The sequence below is a fragment of the Typopeltis vanoorti genome, chromosome 23 (assembly GCF_054136105.1).
Source record: "Typopeltis vanoorti isolate ZY-2024b chromosome 23, IOZ_Tvanoo_1.0, whole genome shotgun sequence".
Taxonomy (NCBI): Eukaryota; Metazoa; Arthropoda; class Arachnida; order Uropygi; family Thelyphonidae; genus Typopeltis; species Typopeltis vanoorti.
This window is the reverse complement of record NC_143571.1, coordinates 47,391,178-47,415,170: the sequence shown is the minus strand read 5'-3', so window position 1 is coordinate 47,415,170 and position 23,993 is coordinate 47,391,178. Positions and strand designations below refer to the sequence as shown.

The 23,993-nt window shown below is 38.0% G+C and overlaps 1 protein-coding gene across 1 annotated transcript in view; it reads right to left on the bottom strand.

Annotated features, from left to right (window-relative positions):
* The window catches only part of LOC150093820 (Na(+)/citrate cotransporter-like), a 221,918-nt gene that overhangs the window by 142,793 nt on the left and 55,132 nt on the right, over positions 1-23,993 (bottom strand). Inside the window, exon 5 of the mRNA XM_090412651.1 lies at positions 1,442-1,532. Within this exon, the coding sequence (XP_090268777.1) occupies positions 1,442-1,532 (91 nt within the window). The remainder of the gene's footprint in view (positions 1-1,441; positions 1,533-23,993) is intronic.

Here is a 23,993-nt window from a genome sequence, read left to right as displayed (position 1 = left end):
ACCTAAAATCCACAAACAGAATGAGCCATTGAGTCCAAGTACTGATGCTATTGATTCATCCATCATTAAATTAGCAAAATACTTAACGAAAGTCAGGCTGGCACCATCTCTTCACATATAAAGAACTCTGCCCATTTTAAGACCAGCACAAAAACTCTCACCCTGTATAAAACTGACTTAATATTCAGTTTTGGTCTCCTTGTTCATTGACATCTATACTTAAAGACACTTTTCATTTATTTCCTCCCAAAATCTCAACCTTGTTTCAATTCATCTTGAACTGAAGCTAACTTCATTTGGTAAAGAAAATTCTACAAACAAACAGAGGATATAGCTATAGACTTTTCATTTTCTCACCCCACCAGCCAAACTTCTTGATGGAACCATTTGAAGACACCAGACTCCATTCCCACATGTACCTACTGGTTAGCTGTGTTGTTTATTTGGTGACAAAGCCCAAATGAATTGAATGTCTTTTTTTTAACACATTTGAACAGTCAACATCCTGGGATCTAACTTATTTTAGAAAAGGGAATCAAAATCAGTGGATCCCTGACATTCTCTGTCTACCGAAAACTTCCGTACATAGATAGATACATAATATTTCTTAGCCAATGGCTACAATCCTCAATCAAAAAATATTCATCCACACATTCCTTCCCTCTCAAACATAGACTACAGTAAAATCATCACTATCCCATATATCCATGGCATGTCTGAGAAGTCAGCAAAAATCCTGAAGAAACATAATCTACTTACCACCTTCAAATCACACAAAAAAATTGGCATTGTTTATCTACTCTCTTAAATACTAGCTATGATCTTTAGATTTCCTAGTGTCTACAAAGTGTTCTGCACTGTAAACTGTCCTAGTTCGTGCCCTACGAACAAAAAGAATACATTTGGCACCACCACTATGGCTGCTCATGACTTGCCAACCATGCCTTAGATATCTGCTATAGAATCCATTGGTTGAAAGTTACCTTACTTCACAGAAGACAATGCCAGTATCAAAGACTGTTCCATGAATCTACCTCTTCCCTAAAAAACAATCTAACCATAATAAGTTTGGATGCATCATAAAACTTTGTTGGAAAAGTTTATTCTCAAACCACCAACCCCAAGACCCCAAAAAATTCCCAATCAAATCTACTAAGTGGAACAATTCAGAACCTTAAGAGTTGTGATGTTCCTTCACATTGAGTTCCCTTACTTGGAGTGCCTCAGTGTATGTATCTTTATTAGTGTATCCCTGAACAATGCCAATTTGACTTTGGGAAAATATAGGAAATAATAATAAAATTATTTTAGTTATCAGATGTATCTGCATTATCATTTCATTTCTAAAATTACCATTATTAGTTATCTAGAAAAACTGAGCTGAATATAACATTAATTAACTAAGTTTAATTACATTTAGTATAGGATATAAAAAACTTACATTACTAGATGAGCGTTACTTTTAGCTTCATGATCATTTTCTTGAAAAGACCGACTTTCATTTAATGAAATGGAGCCCAGTACAGATTTCACTTTAAAAAATGAAAACATATTATTATTATTATTCAGGCCTCCATGGAGTCAAAAGACTCATCGTGGGAGGTCCTTTCTAAGACACACAAGTCTATCAAGACTCATCGAGGGAGGTCCCTCCTAGGAAACACAAAGTCTATCATACCACTCCTTAAATGCATTGACCATTCTTGCTCTCACCACTCCATCAGGCAATGCATTCCATGGTTCAACCACCCTCCACGCAAAGAAACCACTCCTCACCCTCTTTCTCACTGTTTCCTTTCGTAACTTCCAGGGATGGCCCCTTGTCATGACTCCTTCCCGCTGTTCAACCAAGCGAAAGAATTCCCCAGTGTCAACCCTGTAACCACCTCTCAACAGTTTAAAAGTCTCAATCATATCACCCCTCCTTCTTCTCCACTAAACTCCGCAGTCCATACTCCCTCAGCCGATCCTCATAACTAATATTGTACAATCCCAACACCATCTTTGTTACCTGCCTTTGTACCCTTTCCACAGTTAATTTATCCCCTTCAAATCCTGGGGACCAAATCTGAGAACAATAGTCTAACTGTGGTTTGATCAGAGACTTATACAACGGAATGATAACCCTTTTATCTCTGCAGGTCAGTGTCCTTCTCATTATTGCAGCAATCCTCTGCGTTACCTTCACTACCTTTGCAATATGTCCCCTAAATTTCAGGTTTCTATCAATCATCAAACCCAGACCTCTTGTCTCTCCTACTTCCTGCAGTTTTAATCCTCCCACAGAGTATGCAGCATCCCATTAATGTTTTCCAAACCTCAAGACCTTACATTTTGCTGCATTAAACTGAAACCCCCATTCATTTGCCCAACTATCTAGCTTATTCAAATCCTCTTGCAGGGCTACCACATCTGCACTATTACTAATAATCCTTCCCAGCTTCGCATCATCTGCAAACAACAGAATATCCCCTTGCAATCCACAGACAATGTCATTGATATAAAGGTTAAACAATATAGGTCCCAGTACTGAGCCCTGTGGAACCCTACTTGTAAACTTCTGCCTCTTTGATATTGCTCCACCATATACAATTCTCTGATACCTATCGGACAGCAAATCCTAAATCCAGCTGACCAATCTGACATCCAGACCCATGTGCTGCAACTTGAATATCAGCTTATCATGTGGCACCCTGTCAAATGCTTTTACTAAGTCTAAGAAAATTGCAGTATATGCCTTTCCCTCAACTAATGCTCTTGTAACTTTATAATAAAAGGGCATATTGCTAAAACAAGAGTGCCCCTTCACAAATCCATGTTGACTTTCACTGATAACATTACCCTGATAACAAACTGGCCTATAATTAGACACTTCCAGTCTGCTACTGCCCTTATGCAATGGCACTATCTTACCTTCCTTCCATTCCATGGGCACCTTTCCCGCAGCCAGATTTTCATTGAAAAGCCAGGTCAAGAGCACTGTCAGTTCCTTAGCACATTCTCTCAAAACTTGTGGTGAAATACCATCCGGTCCCACAGCTTTACTAACATCCAGAGTACTCAGTATGTGGAACACACTCTCCTTTGAACAATTCCACTATGTCCTCTGCATCAGTCACTCTATTCCCATTTTTATCCTTCAATGTCATTCTTCCACAGGCATTTCTCCTCCTACTGGCCACATAGCTAAAAAATTCTTTAGGATTTTCCTTGGATCTAAGGGCCAATCTTTTCTCATATTCCAGTTTCACCTTCCTTATCATACACTCTTCTGGCCTGTGTCTTATATTCTTCATGCATCTTCTCTTCATCCTGTCTCCTTATATCTCTTGCATAACTTCTTTTTTGCATGTAGCACCTGATTATTGTTTGTCATCCACTTTATTCTAAATTGTGTCCTCTTCTTCACTCGTGGAATACAGCTTACCATTGCTGCTAACAAATATTCCTTAACAATTTCCCAAGCACTAATGATATCCTGGCCTTCCAATTCCTTCCTTCATGAAACTTACCCAAGTTGACTTCTAAGACTCTATTATAATCACCTGCTTTATAATTCCACATACGTTCCCATCTCTTTGATACTCCTGCATGTCTATTCATTTTCCAAGTCAAAACCATATGGTCACTCTCTCCAACTGGTGGAAGAGATGTCATCTCAGTTATTATCAGCTCTTCTGATGCTATAACCAAATCCAAAACTTTTGAACCTCCTGTTCAAGAGTTTTGGATTTGGTCCCTCAAGAATTCTAGAAATTCCATTCCCTTATTGCTACATGCATCTTCCTTTCCCCAATCTATACTGCTATAGTTAAACTCTGCCATAACAATTGTTCTTCTTGCACTTGCCACACTCAACTGTCTCAACATCTCCTGGTCCCCACCCTCTGTGCTCCTTGGTCTGTATCAACACCCCACTAAATATCCTGTCTTTCCCACCTACACATCACACCATATGCTTTCAAAATATTAGTGTCACAGCCTCCCAAAGCCCCCACTCTTAGAGGACATAGGTCGTGACTTATCATAAGCAGTACTCCACCACCACGCTTTCCCTTCCTATCCTGCCAAAAAATGCTGTACCCCAGCAACTTCTATTCCTGTTATTATATCCTCTTCTGTCAACCACGTCTCTGTGATCCCAATAATCTTTGGCCAGGCTGATGCAATCAGTGCCACCAATTCCTCTCCCTTATTCTGAATACTCCTGGCATTGATATAAAGCATAAAAATGCCATTGTTTCTATACCTAGTATTATCCCCTCTAGACTCCACTGGGCTCAGCGTTACCTGATGTCATCCCCCTTTTCCCAAGTACCCATTCCAACAAGAGGCTACCATCCACACTGGGACACACTGACTCCTTCAGAACAGCAATCTTGCCAGATGCCTACGTCCTTCCTCATTCAAATGCAGGCAATATCTCGCATACAATTCCTCTCTGCTCTCAAACTCACTCCAAGCATCCACATATTCGAATCCTCTCTTCTGACACATTCTCGCTATTATTCCATTCAATATCACCGCTCTTCTGCTCAGCACGACATTATCATACCTAAGCAACACGCACTCTATCTTTCCTCTCTGTGTCTTCTTTTGTACAGCCTCATGCAAGAATCTCATATCTCTCACTGCCCTATTTACACCACCACTCAAGCCATTTGTTCCCACCATCACAATCATCTCATCCACCCTTTCACCTCTCCTAATTGCCATAGCCACACTTTCTATCGTTCCTCCTGGCAAACACTCCTCACGCATTCTATCTTGAACACCACAGATCATTGAGTCCCCATACATTACACCTCTTACCACCATATTCCTCGATTGCTCACATGCATCCCTCACTCTCTCTCTCTCTCTCTTGTAACAGTTTTTCTCTCTGTGCTCCCCTACTTACCTGCCTTCCTGACATCACTCTATCTCTAGTCCCAGTGCTCCCTTACATTCCTCTCTTTCCTTCTCTCCTGCTGTTTCCATTCTTTCCTCTTCCATCATTCCTATATCTGACACTCATTCCCTCTCTTCCACTTATCTTATTCTCACCTCCTCTATCATTCATACAACTCTCTCTCATTTCCTCTCTTCTGCTATTCCCATTCTCTCCTCTTCTATCCCCTCTCTTATATATTATACAATAAATAATATATTTATTATTATTAATAATAATAATAATCTCATAATATACAGTCAACTCTCATTAACACCAATTATAATACAACATTATAAAACTTACAAACATCATTATAATAAAATTACCATAACAAACTACCAAAAAACAAACAAAAAAAAAGTCCCAATAAGAGTCCCATATTACAATGCCATTCTAAAAGAAATTATTATTATTATCCCCAGAATTCTACGGAGTCAAAGACTCATCATGGGAGGTCCTTCCCTATTATATACACAGCTCATCATACGATGACTTAAAAATATATGCATTCTTCACAGACACCACACTCAGGATAGGCATTTCAATCATTCATCACTCTCCATGCAAAAGAGCTTCTTTTCATTCCTTTGCTCAGACCCTTCTTATACAGCTTCCAGGGATGGCCTCTTGTTCTCCCCCCCCCATCAATCTTCTATGAAAAACCTCTTCGACATCAGTTTTATACAGGACCGTCGCCAGATTAGATCGTGCCCTGAAGCAAACTATTAAATATTGCCCCTGATGGATTATAAGGCAAAAATATAAGAAAATCTCCAATTGCTATTTTGTTTTTATTACAAGAGAAACATTAATGCAAAACCATTACATAATAATATTAATTAAATGTTTTCTCTATGGGGATACTGCACAATAAAACTGTTTATAAGCTCTTCTAAATTTAAATTATAAGCTATGTCCGCTTCTGTCGATATAGTTGCTAGACCAACCAATCTTTCTTGGGGCTTTGCTGTTCGCAAATAAGTTTTAATCAGTTTGAGTCCCCATACATTACACCTCTTACCACCATATTCCTCGATTGCTCACATGCATCCCTCACTCTCTCTCTCTCTCTCTCTCTTGTAACAGTTTTTCTCTCTGTGCTCCCCTACTTACCTGCCTTCCTGACATCACTCTATCTCTAGTCCCAGTGCTCCCTTGCATTCCTCTCTTTCCTTCTCTCCTGCTGTTTCCATTCTTTCCTCTTCCATTGTGATAGGAGAGAATAAGAAAATAATAGTTGATAGTGTGGAAGGTGTGAGTGACTGTGAAAGTTTAGGAGATGGTTTTGTTTGGGAGAGTGAATTTAGATTAAGAGTGACTGACCTGCAGAGGGAGATTGATGAGTTGAAAGAGGAGGTGGAATGTCTTGTGAATGAGAGCAGAAGTATGAAAGATAAGATTAGGAGAATGGAAGAGATAAATGCAAGGCGAATCAGAGTAGGAGAGAGAGAGAATTTAGGGAGTATGAGTGAGAGGTATGTGGGTGCTACAAGAGGAGAGAATGGAAATGGTAGGAGAGATGGAATGAGAGAGGTATGGGAATGCTAGAAGACGAGAGGATGGAAACAGTAGTAGGAGAGACAGAATGAGAGGGGGATATGGAAGTGCTAGAAGTGGAGAAAATGTAAAAAGTAGGAGAGAGGGAATGAGAGAGATGTATGGGAGTGCTAGAAGAGGAGAGAATGGAAACAGTAGAAGAGAGGTATGGGAATGAAAGAAGAGGAGAGAATGGAAACAATAGGAGCGAGAGAATGGTAAGAGGTATAATGTATGGCGACTCAATGATCCGTGGTGTTCAAGATAGGATGCATGAGGAGTGTTTGCCAGGAGGAACAATAGAAAGGGTGGCTATGGCAATTAAGAGAAGTGAAAGGGTGGATGAGATGATTGTGATGGTAGGAACGAATGACTTGAGTGGTAATGTAAGTCGGGCAGCGAGAGATATGAGATTTTTGCTTGAGACTGTATGGAAGAAGACAGAGAGAGGAAAAATAGTGTGTGTGTTGCCTAGGTATGATAATGATGAACTGAGCAGAAGAGCGGTGATATTGAATGGCATAATAGCGAGAATATGTGACAAGAGAGGACTGGTATATGTGGATGCTTGGAGTGCGTTTGAGGAAAGAGAGGAATTGTATGCGAGAGACCATTTACATTTGAATGAGAAAGGATGTAGGCATCTGGAGAGATTGCTGTTCTGAATGAGTCAGTGTGTCCCAGGGAGGATGATAGCAGGGGTGGCCTCTTGTGGGAATGGATACTTGGGAGAAGGGAGACAATGTCAGGTAACAGTGAGCCCAGTGGAGTCTAGAAGGGATAATGCTGGGTATAGAAACAATGGCATTTATATGCTTTATACTAATGCCAGGAGTATCCGGAATAAGGGAGAGGAATTGGTGGCGCAGATAGCATCAGCCTGGCCAAAAATTATTGCGATCACTGAGACGTGGTGGTTGACAGAAGGGGATATAACAACAGGAATAGAAGTCGCTGGGTATAGCATTTTTCATCAGGATAGGAGGGGAAAGCGTGGTGGTGGAGTACTGCTTATGATAAGTGATGACCTATGTCCTCTAAGAGTGGAGAATTTGGAAGGAAGTGAGACAAATGATTTTGAGAGCGTATGGTGTGAGGTAGAGGTAGGCAAGACAGGATATTTAGTTGGGGTGTTGCTACAGACCCAGGAGCACAGAGGATGGGGACCAGGAGATGTTTAGACAGCTAAGTTTGGCAAGTGCAAGAAGAACGATTGTTATGGGAGATTTTAACTTCAGTAGTATAAATTGGAGAGAGGAAGATGCATGTAGCAATAGGGGAATGGAATTTCTAGAATTCTTGAGGGACAAATGTCTTAGGCAACATGTAACAGAGGGAACAAGAGGTTCAAAAGTTTTGGATTTGGTTATAGCATCAGAAGAGTTGATAATAACTGAGTTGATGCATCTCCCACCAGTTGGAGAGAGTGACCATATGGTGTTGACTTGGAAAATGAATAGACATGCAGGAGTATCAAAGAGACGGGAACTTATGTAAAATTATAAGGCAGGTGATTATAATAGTCTTAGACGTCAACTTCGGGAAGTTTCATGGAGGGAGGAATTGGAAGGCCGGGATATCACCAGTGCGTGGGAAATTATGAAAGAATATTTGTTATCAGCAATGGTAAGTTGTATACCACGAGTGAAGAAGAGGACGCAATTTGGAGTAAAGTGGATGACAAACAATATTAAACAGGAATTGCATGCGAAAAAGAGGCTATGGAAGAGATATAAGGAGACAGGTGAAGAGATGCATGAGGAATATAAGACACAGGCCAGAAGAGTGACTAGTGTGGTAAGGAAAGCGAAACTGGAATATGAGAGGAGATTGGCCCTAAGATCCAAAGAAAATCCTAGGGAATTTTTTAGCTATGTGGCCAGTAGGAGGAGAAATGACTGTGGAAGAATGATATTGTGGGATAAAAATGGGAATAGAGTGACTGATGCAGAGGACATAGTGGAATTGTTCAATGAATACTTTATTGGAGTATTTCATCCTAGAGGAGTCAGTTTTAATGCTAGAGGGATAGGACTGGTTCGAGGTCTGGAGGTAAAGGAGAAGAGTGTGTTTCAGATACTGAGTACTCTGGATGTCAGTAAAGCTGTGGGACTGGATGGTATTTCACCACGAGTTTTGAGAGAATGTGCTAGGGAATTGACAGTGCCTTTAACATGGCTTTTCAATGAAAGTCTGGCTTTGGCAAAGGTGCCCAGGGAATGGAAGGAAGGTAAGATAGTGCCATTGCATAAGGGTGGTAACAGACTGGAAGTGTCTAATTATAGGCCAGTCTGTGTGTCATCAGTAGTTGTTAAGATCTTGGAGAAAGTAGTGAGGGACTGTATACAGCATTAGGCAGATGAGGGTAATGTTATCTGTGAGAATCAGCATGGATTTGTGAAAGGACGCTCTTGTTTTAGCAATATGCTAGCCTTTTATAATAAAGTTTCAAGAGCATTAGATGAGGGAAAGGCATATACTGCAATTTTCTTAGACTTGGCGAAGGCATTTGACAGGGTGCCACATGATTAGCTGATATTTAAGTTGCAGCACATGGGTCTGGATGTCAGATTGGTCAACTGGATTCAGGATTGGCTGTCTGATAGGTATCAGAGAGTTGTGTATGGTGGAGCAGTTTCCAGGAGGCAGAGGGTTACAAGTGGGGTCCCAGAGGGCTCAGTACTAGGACCTATATTGTTTAACCTTTATATCAATGACATAGCCAGTGGATTGCAGGGGGATATTCAGTTGTTTGCAGATGATGCGAAGCTGGGAAGGATTATTAGTATTAGTGCAGATGTGGTAGCCCTGCAAGAGGATTTAAATAAGCTAGATAGATGGGCAAATGAATGGGGGTTTCAGCTTAATGCAGCAAAATGTAAGGTTTTGAGGTTTGGGAAACATCGATGGGATGCTGCATACTCTATGGGAGGAGTTATACTGGAGGAAGTAGGGGAGACAAGAGATCTGGGGTTGATGATTGATAGAAACCTGAAGTTTAGGGGACATATTGCAAAGGTGGTGAAGGTAACACAGAGGATTGCTGCTATTATGAGAAGGACACTCACCTGCAGAGATAAGAGGGTTATCATTCCGTTGTATAAGTCTCTGATCAGACCACACTTGGACTATTGTTCTCAGATTTGGTCCCCAGGATTTGAAGGGGATAAATTAACTGTGGAAAGGATACAAAGACGGATGACAAAGATGGTTTTAGGACTGTACAAGGATAGTTATGAGGATCGGCTGAGAGAATGTGGACTGCAGAGTTTGGTGGATAGAAGAAGGAGAGGTGATATGATTGAGACTTTTAAACTGTTGAGAGGTGGTTACAGGGTTGACACTGGGGAGTTCTTTCGCTTGGTTGAACAGCGGGAAGGAGTGATGACAAGAGGCCATCCCTGGAAGTTACGAAAGGAAACTGTGAGCAAGAGGGTAAGGAGTGGTTTCTTTGTGTGGAGGGTGGTTGAGCCGTGGAATGCATTGCCTGATGGAGTGGTGGGAGCGAGAACGGTCAGTGAGTTTAAAGAGTGGTATGATAGACTTTGTGTTTCTCAGGGGGGACCTCCCCTCGATGAGTCTTGACAAACTTTATGTTTTAGGAAGGACCTCCCTCGATGAGTCTTTTGACTCCTTGGAGGCCTGAATAATAATAATAATAATAATTAAGCTTGGAAAAACTTTTTTCCACACTTGCTATGCTAACAGGAATTGTTAACAATATCCTTAGGGCGATGGTTACATTGGGATAAATTTCTACAAGGTTTTGGTTATATATTTATAACCAAAATTTTGTTTATATCATAAAATTTGGTGAGGACCACTTTTCTCTTTTATTATTTTTGAGAGAATTTTTAATTCTTCAAATAAATCTATTGCATCTACATCAGATGTAAAATATGTCATTGCCCTAATACGGAACCTACCACAATATGGCTGAACGAGCACCCTTAATTAAGCAGCGCCATGAGGCAGGCTGCCTCTATGCTACACCCTGTCAACAGTACTGATTTTATAAGAATCTCTCACCAACTTGACTAAACAAACACAGGTAATAACCACAGTAATAAGTTTTAATAAGTAAATATTTCATCCTCAGTATCAAAGGACATCGTCAGTACAGTTAATTCAAACTGTACTGACGGTGTCAGTACAGTTTGAATTATATGTACTGACGTTCAGTTTGAAAAAATACTAGGTGTAACATATAGCTAGGATGCATGATTACAATGTAATCTCAATATGCATGCAATAGCATGTTATAGAATTAAATTAAAATATATCTGGAGGGGAAAAAATAGATTACATTAAAATACGATAGCATATATAAAAAAATTATTATTTTACACAATGTTGTATGGCAATTTCTCATACTCTAGGAATAGCAAGAAAGCCATTGCGGTTTAGATTTGTAAAATAATAATTTTTTTATATATGTTATCTTATTTTAATGTACTCTATTTTTCCCCCTCTAGATATATTTTAATTTAATTCTATAACGCTACTGCACGCATATTGGGATTCAATTGTAATCATGAGCCCTAACTGTATGTTACTCCTAGTACTGTTTGAATTAACTGTGCTGACGATGTCCTTTGATATTTAGGATGAAACATTTACTTATTAAAACTTATTACTGTGGTTATTACGTGTGTTTGTTTAGTTATGAATTTTCCACAGGTTTCATTGTACAATAAACTCTCACCAACTTATATGTCCCTGTCATATCAACCTTCCTCCTCCTATCCAATGAACTCTAGGATACAATGAACACTGGTCAATATCTAATATTCAATCTAATCTATCCTGACTAGGTATATATTGTACATCCCATCTTTGTTTTCCAAAATTTAAAACCTCCCACTTTGCAACAGTGAACTGGTAACCCCATTCACTCAGTCTATTCAAGTCCTCTTGCAAAGATACATCTATTCAAAGTTCCCAACTTTACCCAACAATCATTACAATTCAAACCTTCTCCAATATCATTCACATAGAGATTAAAAAGCAATGGAATTAAAACAAACCATTAAGGCACATTACTAGTGACCTTCCTCTTCTGAGATATTGCTCCTTCATACACAACTTGCTGATACCTATGAGAGAGCCAATCTCCAATCCAATGCACTAATCTAATATTCAACCATATCCATTCTAGTTTAACTAGCATCTGGCAATCTATCAAAAACCTCTGTAAAATCTAAGTATATTACAGTGTATCCAATACACCTTGTCAATATCTCTCTTGTCCAATACACCTATCACCTCATTTTAATAAGTAAACAGATTACTAAAACATGCAAAACATTACTGAAACATTCATCCATTTCACATCTACCTTATTTAACCTTCTGACACTTGGAATACATTTAGACATTGCTTCTACTAGATAATTCTTGAAGATCACCCAAGCAGCATGATCTCCTTTTCACCCAGCTCCTCATCCCATGTGATAGTTGCAAGCTGTCTCTTAAGCTTTTCATAATCACTATCCTTTCCTTACACGGCTGGCAACCACCCTGATAATTGCTTCACAGTCAGTGGTTGTAAGTGGGGAGAAATATAGATTGGTGTCTATATTAGAGTCTATGAAACCACACAGTTCCACAGACTCTTGGATTTCTGATCCTCCAGATATCAACTAAATGAAAGTTTCTGCAGAATGATTGCAGCTCTGCAATCCTTCTTCATATGCAGTTCCAGTTGACAGCAGCTAAGATGCACATAGCAGTAATTACCATCCATTTCCACAGCTTTATTAACATTTAACTCAAGCAACACTTGATAATACACCTCTGATTCTTTCATTTGCAATATCTTGATATTTGCTTCCTTTCTACACGTTGCACAGTACCATTTATGCCAACACAATATTCACAGATGAAGGGCTCATTAAATAACTCTGCCACATCCTCTGCTACAGTCACTTTGTTACCATAACTATTTGTCACCATCACCCTTTCATAATTATTAAGGTATTGAATAATGCAGTCTACTCACTTTCATTATTAGGGACATGAATGAGAAATCTGGTTATATTTGTCTTGACTCTATTTAATAGTGAATATTCTTCCACTGATATATTGTACATTTAAAAAGAATTGGAAAATGCATTAGCAGACCAACTTAACTTCTAAAATTCCCTAAATCCCAAAAGTGGATAGTCATATTATAGTATATCTTTGTAACTGGCAAAGGATATTATTATTATTATTATTATTATCCAAGCCTCCAAGAGTCTATATAGCTATAGACTCTTCATTTTCTCACCCCCACCAGCCAAACTTTCAATTGAATCCTTTCTTTCATGCTTACACGGTGATCAGAATATATTACGAAAATTATGGAAACAACTCCTGTTAGAGTAAACCTTTAGTTTAATATATGAACATTCGTCGACCTTCATATTAAAGTCATCATCTGGAGTATATACATATATACAAAGAAACAAGCTGCACTACAATCTACATGGTTTGCTAAAGTTACTGACCAACTGTTACAACTATTAACCTGACCAAAAAAAAAAAAAAAAACTTACTACATCAAAGCTAGAGCTAAGCTTTTTTTTTCCCCACCAGAGATCAGGCCAATAATTGTAACAATTGATCAGTAACTTTAGCAAACCATGTATATTCTAGTGCAGCTTGTTTATTTGTATATATGTGTATACTCCAGACGATGACTTTAATATGAAGGTCGAAACATCGAGTGTTCATTTTGGTTTATGTTAAACTAAAGTTTTACTCTAACATGGCAGTTGTTTCCATAATTTTCATAATGAATTTCTTGAAAGAAAGTACCTGAATATTATTATTACTATTATTATTATTATTATTACAGTAACCCCACACGAAGTCAGAAGACTCATTGTGGGAGTTCCACTTAACAGCATATCTATCATATTGAACCTTGAAATCATTTACACTTCCAGCATTCATCACGCATGTTAGAAAAGTGTTCCACTCAGCCACCACTCTTAATGTAAAAAATCTACTCCTCATGCCCTACCTCACCCAATCTGGTAAACTTCCTTCACTATCATATCATTTTTTTTTTCTCATATTCATGAAATTCTGCAATCTATATTCCTTCAACCATTTGGCATAACCAACATTCCAGATTTCTGATATTACTTTGGTCATTCATCTCTGAATCCTCTCTAGTGTATTATATACAACTTGATGATATCATTTAGAAAGCCAATCTGTTATCCAATATCATCTTCTGCAGCTCATACACAATTTATTATATGTGAAAATCTTACAAATCCATTTGAAAAGTCCAAGAATATCATTGTATATGAATCCTCGATGAGTCCTTGGACTCCCTGGAGGTGTCAAATAATAATAACGAATCTCCCTTATCTAATACATTCATCACATTATCATGGACTGAAAGAAAATTGCTAAAACAAGACATGCCTTTCACAATCTCATGATGAACTTCATAAAGAATATTATCCATCAACCCAATCCTGCATTCTATTCCTAATCAGTTTCTCCAATACCTTAAGCACAACTGCAGAAATACAGATTGGTCTATAACTAACCAGAAATTTCTATCCTAGAACCATGCTTGTGGAGAGGTACTGTTTTGATTTCTTTCTACTCAGGCAAATTCCTTAAAATGTGCAGAGGCATATTTTAAGGAATATGCTTTTGCACATTCCTTAAAAATAGATAGTGATGTCATCCATTCCCACAGCTTTATTAACATTTAACCCAGACAACACTTGACACACCTCTGATTCTTTCATCTGCAATATCTTGATATTTGCTTCCTTTCTATATGTTGCACAATACCATTTATGTCAACACAATATTCACAGATGAAGGGCTCATTAAATAACTCTGCCACTACAATGCTCCTGTACCCACTCTATAACATCTTCTCACCAGTTGATTCCTAATCTATTTCATGTAACAATCTTGTATACAGTTATGCCCAACATCTATCAGATAATTCCTAATCAATTCCCATGCTTTGCCAATCTCTTTTCCCATCAACAACCTATGATACTGATTCTAGTTGACTTTGGAGCTTCTCACAGTCACCTACTCATAATTCCATAATTAATTAATTCATTCATAATTCCACATATTATTATTACTTTTATAATTCTGGCACCTCCATGAAGTCTAAAAACTCATACCAGTAGACCCAATTTATCCACACAATCTATCATACCTCTCCTTGAACCCATTAACAGACAGAGAACTCATAACTGACTCTGCAACCCATTCCACTCATTCACAACTCTCCAAGCAAAAAATCTAGTCCTCATACCTCTGCTAACCACAGCTTTATTTAACTTCCAGGAATGAACCCTTGTTCCAGTCCCTCTAGCCAAGTGCTGAAACGTTTCCTCTGTATCGACACTATAAAACCCTTTGAGCAACTTAAATTTTTCTATCATATCCCCTCTTTTTCTCCTATCAACCAAGTTCTGCAATTCATGCACCCTCAATCTATCCTTGTAGAGAACATTTCACAGGTGACTCACCATCTTGGTCACTTGCCTCTGAATCTTCTCCACTGCTTCTCATCCCCTAGAAACCCAGGGAACCAGACTTGAGCACAGTATCAAGCCCTTATAAAGAGGAATAAACAACTTCCTTATCTCTACATGTTAATGTTCTTCAATAGTAATCTTATGGACTATCTTATCAACCTTAGCAATATGTCCACTAAACTTTAACTCTCTGTCTACCATCCACCCCTAAATCATAGCTGTAGCTTCATAGCTACATCTATTTCCTGGAGTACAGTGCCATCAATATCAGACATGGCTTGTAATCTATTTTTCCCAAAATAACTTTCCATTTCTCGACATTAAAATGATACCCATTATTTTTTGTCCATACTGACAGTCTATTTAAATCATCCTGCAAGCTCTCCACATCGTCTTGATTAACTATTACTCTACTTAATTTTGCATCATCTGCAAACAACTAAATATTTCCTTTCAAGTTATTTCCTATATTTATGTATAAATTAAACAGCGATGATCTCAGCACCTTGTGGCACACCACTAGTCACCTGTTTTTGCCTCAATTCTGCCCCTCCATGTACCATTTTTTGATATCTGTCCAGCAGCTACCTTCCTATCCATTTAATCAGTGTTATGTCCATCCCCATTTGTTCTAATTTGCATAACAGAGTTCCATGTGGTATTCTGTCAAATGGCTTTGCAAAATCCAGTAAAATCATCGTGTAGCCATTTTCTTTATCCAATTTGCCTGTTATTATAAAAATTCTATTATAAAAAGTTAGTAAATTACTAAGGCATGACCAATCCTTCACGAAGTCATGTTGACCCTCATACAGTATATTTTTATCTAGCCATTCTTGAATTCTCTTTTAGACCAATAATTTTTCTAGTACTTTTATCACCACACCCAAGATATTGATTAGTTTATAATTTGACACTAAAGTCTTAGAACCTCCCTTATGGGAGTTTCTAAGAAGGCAATTATTTTGCCCTCTTTCCACTCCCTTGGAACTCTACTAGAGCTGAGACTTAAATTAATGAGCCTAGTCAGAGGTATTGCCAGTTCTCTTTCAGATTCTTGCAAAACCCTAGCTGATATCAATGTATTTACATTGAGATTCTACAATATCCTAAGAGCTCCTAATTCAACAATCTCTGTTTTCACATCAGTGTCTGTAACATATGTTAAAGCAGTAACCTCACTAGGATGATATACCCCTGCAAAATAGTCACTTAGTAACTCAACTGTTTTATCTGCTTCTGTCTTCTCATGACCATCATCACTCATTAAAGTTAATTTTCATAGTAATTCTTCCTCTTACTTGCCACATAACTAAAGAACTTTTTGAGATTTCCTTTGGCCTGCTCGGCTAGATTCTTCTCATAAACTGATTTTGCCTTCTTTGCCATGCTGATCACCTTTTTTGCTTGAGCCTTGTACTGTTCATGAGTTTGCTGATCACCTTTCTCTTTATATACCCTTCACAGCATTTTCATCCTTTGCAGCTCATGCTTAATGATATTACTCATCCATCTAACTCCTATCTGATTAACCCTCCTTACCTTAGGTATACAATTTATTACTGCTTCCTCTAGATGACCCTTAACTATATCCCATGCACTACTAACATCCTTACCCTGTAGTTTTTTATGCCATGGTACAAATTTAAGCTTCTTCCTAAGCTTGTCTTAATCACCTGCCTTGTATCGGTACACAATAAATAACGGGAAAAACTCACGTAGAAAGATTATTTATTAGTATAATTTTCGCCTGTGTGTCACAGGCATCTTCAGTACATTAAGCTCAAAATTAAACACTAACTGACAATTCCAAAAAGCGCCACCTAAGTAGCTGGTGTAAGATAACTAAAAAGGTCAATAACTTTCCTATAAAAAAAAAAAAAAAAAATTAATACAATAAAAAGTTAGGAAAGATAACTAAAAAGGTCAATAACTTTCCTAAAAATAAAAAAAAAATAATAAAAAAAATTAATACAATAAAAAGTTGGGAAAGATTAGCTGATTTGTAAAGTACTATCTATATCGAAAATTATACTAATAAATAATCTTTCTACGTGAGTTTTTTCCATTATTTATTGTGTACCGATATGTCTACTCACGGTTTACCTCTTTTAAAACTTACCTGCCTTGTAGTTCCATGTATACCCCCCCCCCACCTTTTTTGACAGAGTATTCTTCATGTTTTACAATATGCTAAGTCAAGGATGAATTGCAATTCATCCAATAAAGTTTTTTTGGCCGGCCTGGTTGGCCGAGTGGTTAGCATATCCATTCTCCAGCCAAAAGGCTGCAGGTTCGAATCCTGCCACGGGCATGGATGTTTGTGATTGTCTGTGAAAATACTAGTGCTGATGGTAGACGGTAGATGGTGTTGATGTAGATGATGAAGGAAGTTGCAGTTGATGAAGATGGAGAGATGTAAAGTAGGTGCCCTCCCTAGATGAGTCTTTGGACTCCCTGGAGGTGTTAAGTAATAATAATAATAATAAGACCGCATAGTCACTTTCATCAATCGGAGCCAATGTGGTCACCTTGGTTATAGATAACTCTTCTGATCCTATGACCAGTCCAATACTCTCCTACCCCTAGTCCCCTCCATCACATGCTGTCCTAAGTAATTACCCCTTAGTAGGTGTATAAATTCTATTTCCTTCCTACCATGTGATCTTTCTTTCTTCCAGTCTATATCTCCATAGTTGAAGTCCCCCATAATAATCACTTAACCTGTACTCAATGTACTAATTTGGTAATGCATGTCTTCCAGATCATCTGTAGAACTCACTGGTCTGTAGCAACAACCAACTGTATATTTTGTCTTACTGGTGCCTTAATCTCACACCAGACTGCTTCAAATAAACAGCCACCCTCCCACCTATCTCCTATTCTTTTTGGCTGCAATTCATCTGCTATAATCAGCAGTACCCCTCCCCATCCTATCTTCTCTATCTTCCCTGAAAATTCTAAACCCTTCACATTCAATCCCTGTAACTACATCATCTGCTGTTAGCCAAGTTAATAAACAAAACGTGTGTACAAGACACCAAGCCAAGGAATGCAGTATTTACATATAGATAGAATTATAACAAATGTTTTTACAACTGTACATAAATAGGCAGAAAGGAATTATTATACAACATGCATGCATAAAAATAAAATTTAGTAATGTGGTATCTACATATAAACAAAATTACAAGAAGGTTACACTAATATACAAGGTGTCTTACAGCAATACATAATTATTCAAAAAATAAATTAGTAAATAATATGTGTGCACAAAAGTTAAGCTAAGCAATGCAGTATCTACATATAAACAAAATTAAAGCATTTACAGCAGCACATAAATAGACAACAATACAAGTTAATAAACAAAATGCATGTACAAAACCAAGACAAGGAATGTAGAATCTACATATAGATAAGATTACAACAAATGTTATTACAGTAATATATAAAGAGCCAAAAAGGAATTATTATACAATATGCATGCATAGAATTAAGTTTAGTGATGTTGTGTTTACATATTAACAAAATTACACCAAGGCTACACAAATATACAAGATCTAAGGCTACAGAAATATATAATTGGTCAAAATTTAAAGTAATGAATAATATATACATTAGTACTCAACTCCCTGAACATATACATCACAAAATATTACATATTTTTTTAATATATACGTACAAAAGCTAAGTGAAGCAATATAATATTTACATATAAACAAAATTATAGTCAAATCTAAGTTAAGGGGATAAAAATCCCTTATTGTTTTTCAGCCAGTAAGCGAAACTAAGATTTTATCCCCTTAACTTATATCAACCTCGCCAGAAAAAAATAGCCATTTGGCTTTTCATCATTATAGTCAAATCTGTTTGTATAAATTAATTCTTTGTAAAAAATTGAAAACATCAAGCAATCTGCCTGAGTGTATATGGTCTGGCCAGATAGGTGAAAATTTCATTCCCCTCTCTGGTGAAATGAAAATTTCACCAGAGAGGTGGAGCTTCTTCCTAAGTTCTTTCTGGTGGAGTGCCAGCACTTTGCACTGGCACTCCACCAGAACATTACAAATAGTGTAATGTTCTGGTGTATTGCATTTTTCACAGATGGGAAGGTCATCAGCCCACAGTAAATGCGTAAAATGACTGTGACTTATGCAGATCCTAGTGAGAACAACTTCCTCTCTTCTCTTTATACGTTGACTAGAATGCCAATGCTTATTTTCAGGTTTAATGTCATGTAATTTGTTTATTAAGGCTTCCTGCCATGATGACTGCCATTGAGCAGTTAGGTTTGATCTTATAAACTGTCTGTAGTCTGCATATGGTACTGTCAAACAGTACATGGAGAAAGTATGATTTAGCAGCTGCATCTGCAGCCTCATTGCCCTTAATTCCAATGTGGCTGAGAATCTAGCACAACTGAACATCAAAATTAAGGATTTTCATTTTGCGAAACAGGTGTAACACCTCATAAAGTACTGGATGTGGATTATACATAGGAAGGGAGATAGCCTGTAAAGAGCTCAATGAGTCTGTATAAATTATACAATTTTGGTAGCGGTTTCTTTTATATGCACAAGTGCAAACTGAATGGCATGTAATTCTGTTGTATAATTACTGCAATCAGGTGGGATCTGCTTGGAGATGATAATGTCAGGAAACACAGCAGCACAACCAACAGAGGTATTAGTTCTTGAACCATCAGTATAGGTAGGCAAGAAATCAGAGTGAGCTGCTTTGTGTGTATTAAACCATTGGAGATAGACAAATGATGGAATATGAAATTTCTGTAGCTGACAAAGTGAGAGGTTGCTGGCATGCAAACCTGCCATGGAGTGATGCTGTTATGTTAAGTGTAGGCAATGTTGTTAACATTTATACCAACAGCTTGCACAGTCTCTTTAACACGCATACAAAAAGGATGTATAGCAGTTTGAAGAGTGTGGTATTGAGCTTCCTAATGCAGAGAAAAGAGACTATTCCACATAGGATGATCTGGGAGAGACTTTATCTTTAGGGCATAATTAAGAGACAACTGTTTCCATTGAAGTGATAGAGCTGGTTCATTTGCTTCAACATAAAGACTTTGAGTGGGTGATGTGCAAAAGGCACACATACTTTGATGATGGATGGAATCCAACCATTGCAGGTTACTCTGTCTTGCAGAACCATAGACTTGAGACCCATAATCCAGCTTTGAACGTATAAGTGTACGATAAAGATGGAGCAATGAAGCTCAATCAGCACCCCACTCACTAGCGGATAAAGTGTGAAGAAAGGTTCAAAGCTCTCTTACACTTTTCTCTTAGTTGATGAATGTGTGCTTGAAATGTAAGTTTTCTGTCAAAGATGAGTCCCAAAAACTTGGCTTCTGTAGCTACTGGAATAACAGTGCATCCTATTCTTAATTCAGGTCTGGGTGAAGAGTGCATTTTTGACAGAAGTGTGCACAGACACTTTTTTTCTGTTGAAAACCTAAACCCATTACTAAGAGGCCACAGAGAAACATGATCAATTGCTTGCTGAAGTTGTCTTTCAATTACCTTAATGTTATGGGAGTGGCAGCAAATTGTGACGTCATCAACATACAGTAGGAAGAAGCTGTTCAGTGATTAAGTTCATTTTAACAACAAAAAGTGTCACACTTAAGACAGAGCCTTGGGGGACACCCTGTTCTCAAGATAGCGTACTTCCCACTCTGACTTGGAAAGTTTGCCTGGACAGAAAGTTTTTAATAAATACAGGAAGATGACATTTGAGACCCAGGTTATAGAGGTCTTTTAATATGCCATATCTCCAGGCTGTGTCATAAGCTTTTTTTTTCCCATGTCAAAAAAAACTAAAACAAGGTGCTCTTGCTTCAGAAATGCATCTTTTATCCAAGTTTCTAAATGAACCAAAATGGGCCAAAGTTAAACAATGCCTATGGAACCCACATTGTGTATTGGAGAGAAGATTGTTGCTTTCTAAATACCAGAGAAGTCTGGCATTAACATTTTCTCTAGTATCTTACAAAGACAGCTGGTCAGAGCAATGGGTCGATAATTATTTGCTTGTGTTGGATCTTTTCCTGGTTTTGGGATAGCAATGAAAATTGACTTATGCCAAGAATTTGGAAACACTTCCTCTGTGAGTATTCCATTATATAATAAGAGAAGGAGATCCACAGAAGATAATGGCAGATGTTTTATCATTTCATAATGTCATCAGTCCATACCACACTAGGGTGAGATAGTAGAAGAGCTCCTTTTAGTTTCTCCTTAACAAATGGCTGATTGTATGGCTCAAGAACATTGATAGAAAATTTTGCCTTTGTTTCTCTTGCTGCTCTTTCAGAATAAAAAATTCAGGAGGACATGAAGCTGTTGCTGAGATTCTGGCAAAAGTTTCTCCCAAAGTGTCTGCAATGGCTTTGGGATCAGCAATAACATTTCCATTATGGTCTAAGGTAAACAAACAATGTGTTCTGTATCTGCCTTCATTTTCCGGATTTTATCCCATACAATTTTTGGACTGGTCATTTGATTAACTAATGTAGTAAATTGGATCCATGATTGTTTTTGACTCTGATGCCTCACATAGCGTGCTTTGGCTCGAGCACGCTTGAAAGCTATAAAGTTTGATGTGGTGGGATATCTACAAAATATACCCCATGCTCTGTGTTGCTCTTGTTTGGCTGTCTGACATTCTGGGTTCCACCAAGGCTTCGGATAGAGTGGAAACCAAGATGATGTTTTTGGGATGGAGGCTGTTGCTGCCTGGACAATGCACTCTGTTATATACTTTACAGCTTCATTGATAGGTGTTTGACTGATGGTATCAGTATTAAATTTTGCAAGATGAGAAAAAGTGTTCCAGTCAGCCTGGTCCATTTTCCATATAGGTATCCGTGTGAGTGAACATGGTTCCTGTGAAGACATTGTGCAAAGAACATGAAAGTGATCACTTCCATATATGTTCTCTTTAACATCCCATGTGAGCAAAATGGAAGGATGGAAGGGGAACAGATTGTAAAATAAATTGGAGAATATGAACGGGTAGGCATATGAAAGAAAGTATCGAGGTTATTATTTAAAAGAGAGAGGTTATTATTATCAAGGATTCTTTCAATGATTCAACCTCATCTATTAGTGCTGACACTACCCCACAGAGTATTGTGCCATTAAAGTCACCCATCAAAAGTATAGGTTCAGGCAGTTGCAAGATAAGGTTATCAAGATCAATTTCATTTAACTCAGCACTTGGTGGTAAATAAATTGAACATACTGTAATAAGAAATCCCATGGAGAAGCGAATTGCTACTGCTTCCAGAGCAGTATTAAGTTGAACATGATGGAAAGGAATATGATTGCCCACTAGGATACCACCTCCAGTTCTGTCCTTACATACAACAGTGAAATTCCTAAAGGTACATTTCCTGTAGACAGAAACAGAAAGGTTTGTGTTTCTGCAAGAAAAAATTGATATCATCAATATTTTGGCAAAATCCATGACAGTTCCATTGTAAAAATTTTCCTATTGTTTTGGTTTTATAGACTTGTCTGGTTTTCGGGAGGTTGAGGGCTTACCTTTGTCATATTTATATTTATCAATTGTTTTGGGGAAGTATGGATGGCCAGTGTTCATCTCTTCCTCTGGTATAGTATTCAATATGTCTGATGTGTTAAGGTCATTTGGTAAGTTTAGTTTACTTTCAGTGGGTACCAAAGTATCCATTTTTTCTATTAGGAATGTCTGATGGTTTATCTTTAAGTGATATCTTTGCCATAATTTTTTTGACAAGTGCATTTTCATCGAGTGGGACCATTTTTGGAGTTGTCTCTGGAGTAAGGCCATAAGTCATGTGACTGATGCACTCAACAGAGAAGCACTCACGGTCATAAAGTGCAGGTATGGTAAAATTGTTAGATGGCGGAACAAACATACAAGTTTGAATTGCTGTTGGCACTTGCTAAATTGTTACCTTCTCAACATAAGAGGATCTCAGAGCAAGTGTGATAGTGGCTAGCTTTCTTTTTGCATCCTGATATGTTATGTTTTGCTCCGTATTTATTTTTTGTGTTTCTTTTTCATCTTTCCATTTCTGACATGCATGAGAGTAAGCAGGATGATCTCCCTGACAGTTGACACATTTAGCTTTTTTTTGCACAGTAAGATTTCTTATCACGCTCTTTACTACCACGTTGGGCACAGGTAGTAGAACCATGATAGGCAGTTTAGGCATGTCCATATCTCTGACATTTAATGCATCTTAGCGGGTTAGGGATGTACGTTCTAACAGGACAGTGAGATATCCTGCTTTTATGGCTGTTGGAGGCCTAGATGTATCAAAAGTGAGTTCTTGGTTGGAATCAGGCGACCATCCCTATGTATCAGGATGCACGTCACACCCATCACTCCTTGATCTTTAAGTTCTGAATATATCTCCTCATCAGGAACATCAAGGAGATCCTATTTTGATATCACTCCTCTACAAGTGTTTTATGAGGTCATTGTAATTTCTATTCCACCCATTGTTGTTGCTCTCAGTAGTTTCTCAGAATGTTGCTGACACAATGTTTCCACAAGAACATCACCAGAATGCAATTTCTTAACAGTTTTGGAAGGTCCTGCCAGTCCTTCTAAACCCTTTTGAATAAAGAAGGGTGACATTTTCCCTATTGGTTATTCACCTGCAGCATGAATAATTAAAAAGGTTTGTACATTTATATTATTATCAGATATCTTTTGTTTCTTACTTCTGTATCCATATGCTATATCTACAGTATCAGTACTTGGTTGGGACTTTGTTAGAGCCCCTGAAACATTTGAGGATGAAGGATTCATGCTCAAGGAGTTTTTGGTTCAGTGCTGGAGCTCCCTACCCACCACGGAGCCACACATGGATGCCCACTACCTGGCAAACAAAGATTGCGCTCAGGAGTGGAACACCAGGGCTACCCTAGATGCTATACCGGCTCTACAGTAGGCCTTGGATCCCAACCTTGGATCATGAGATGAGAGACTTACTGC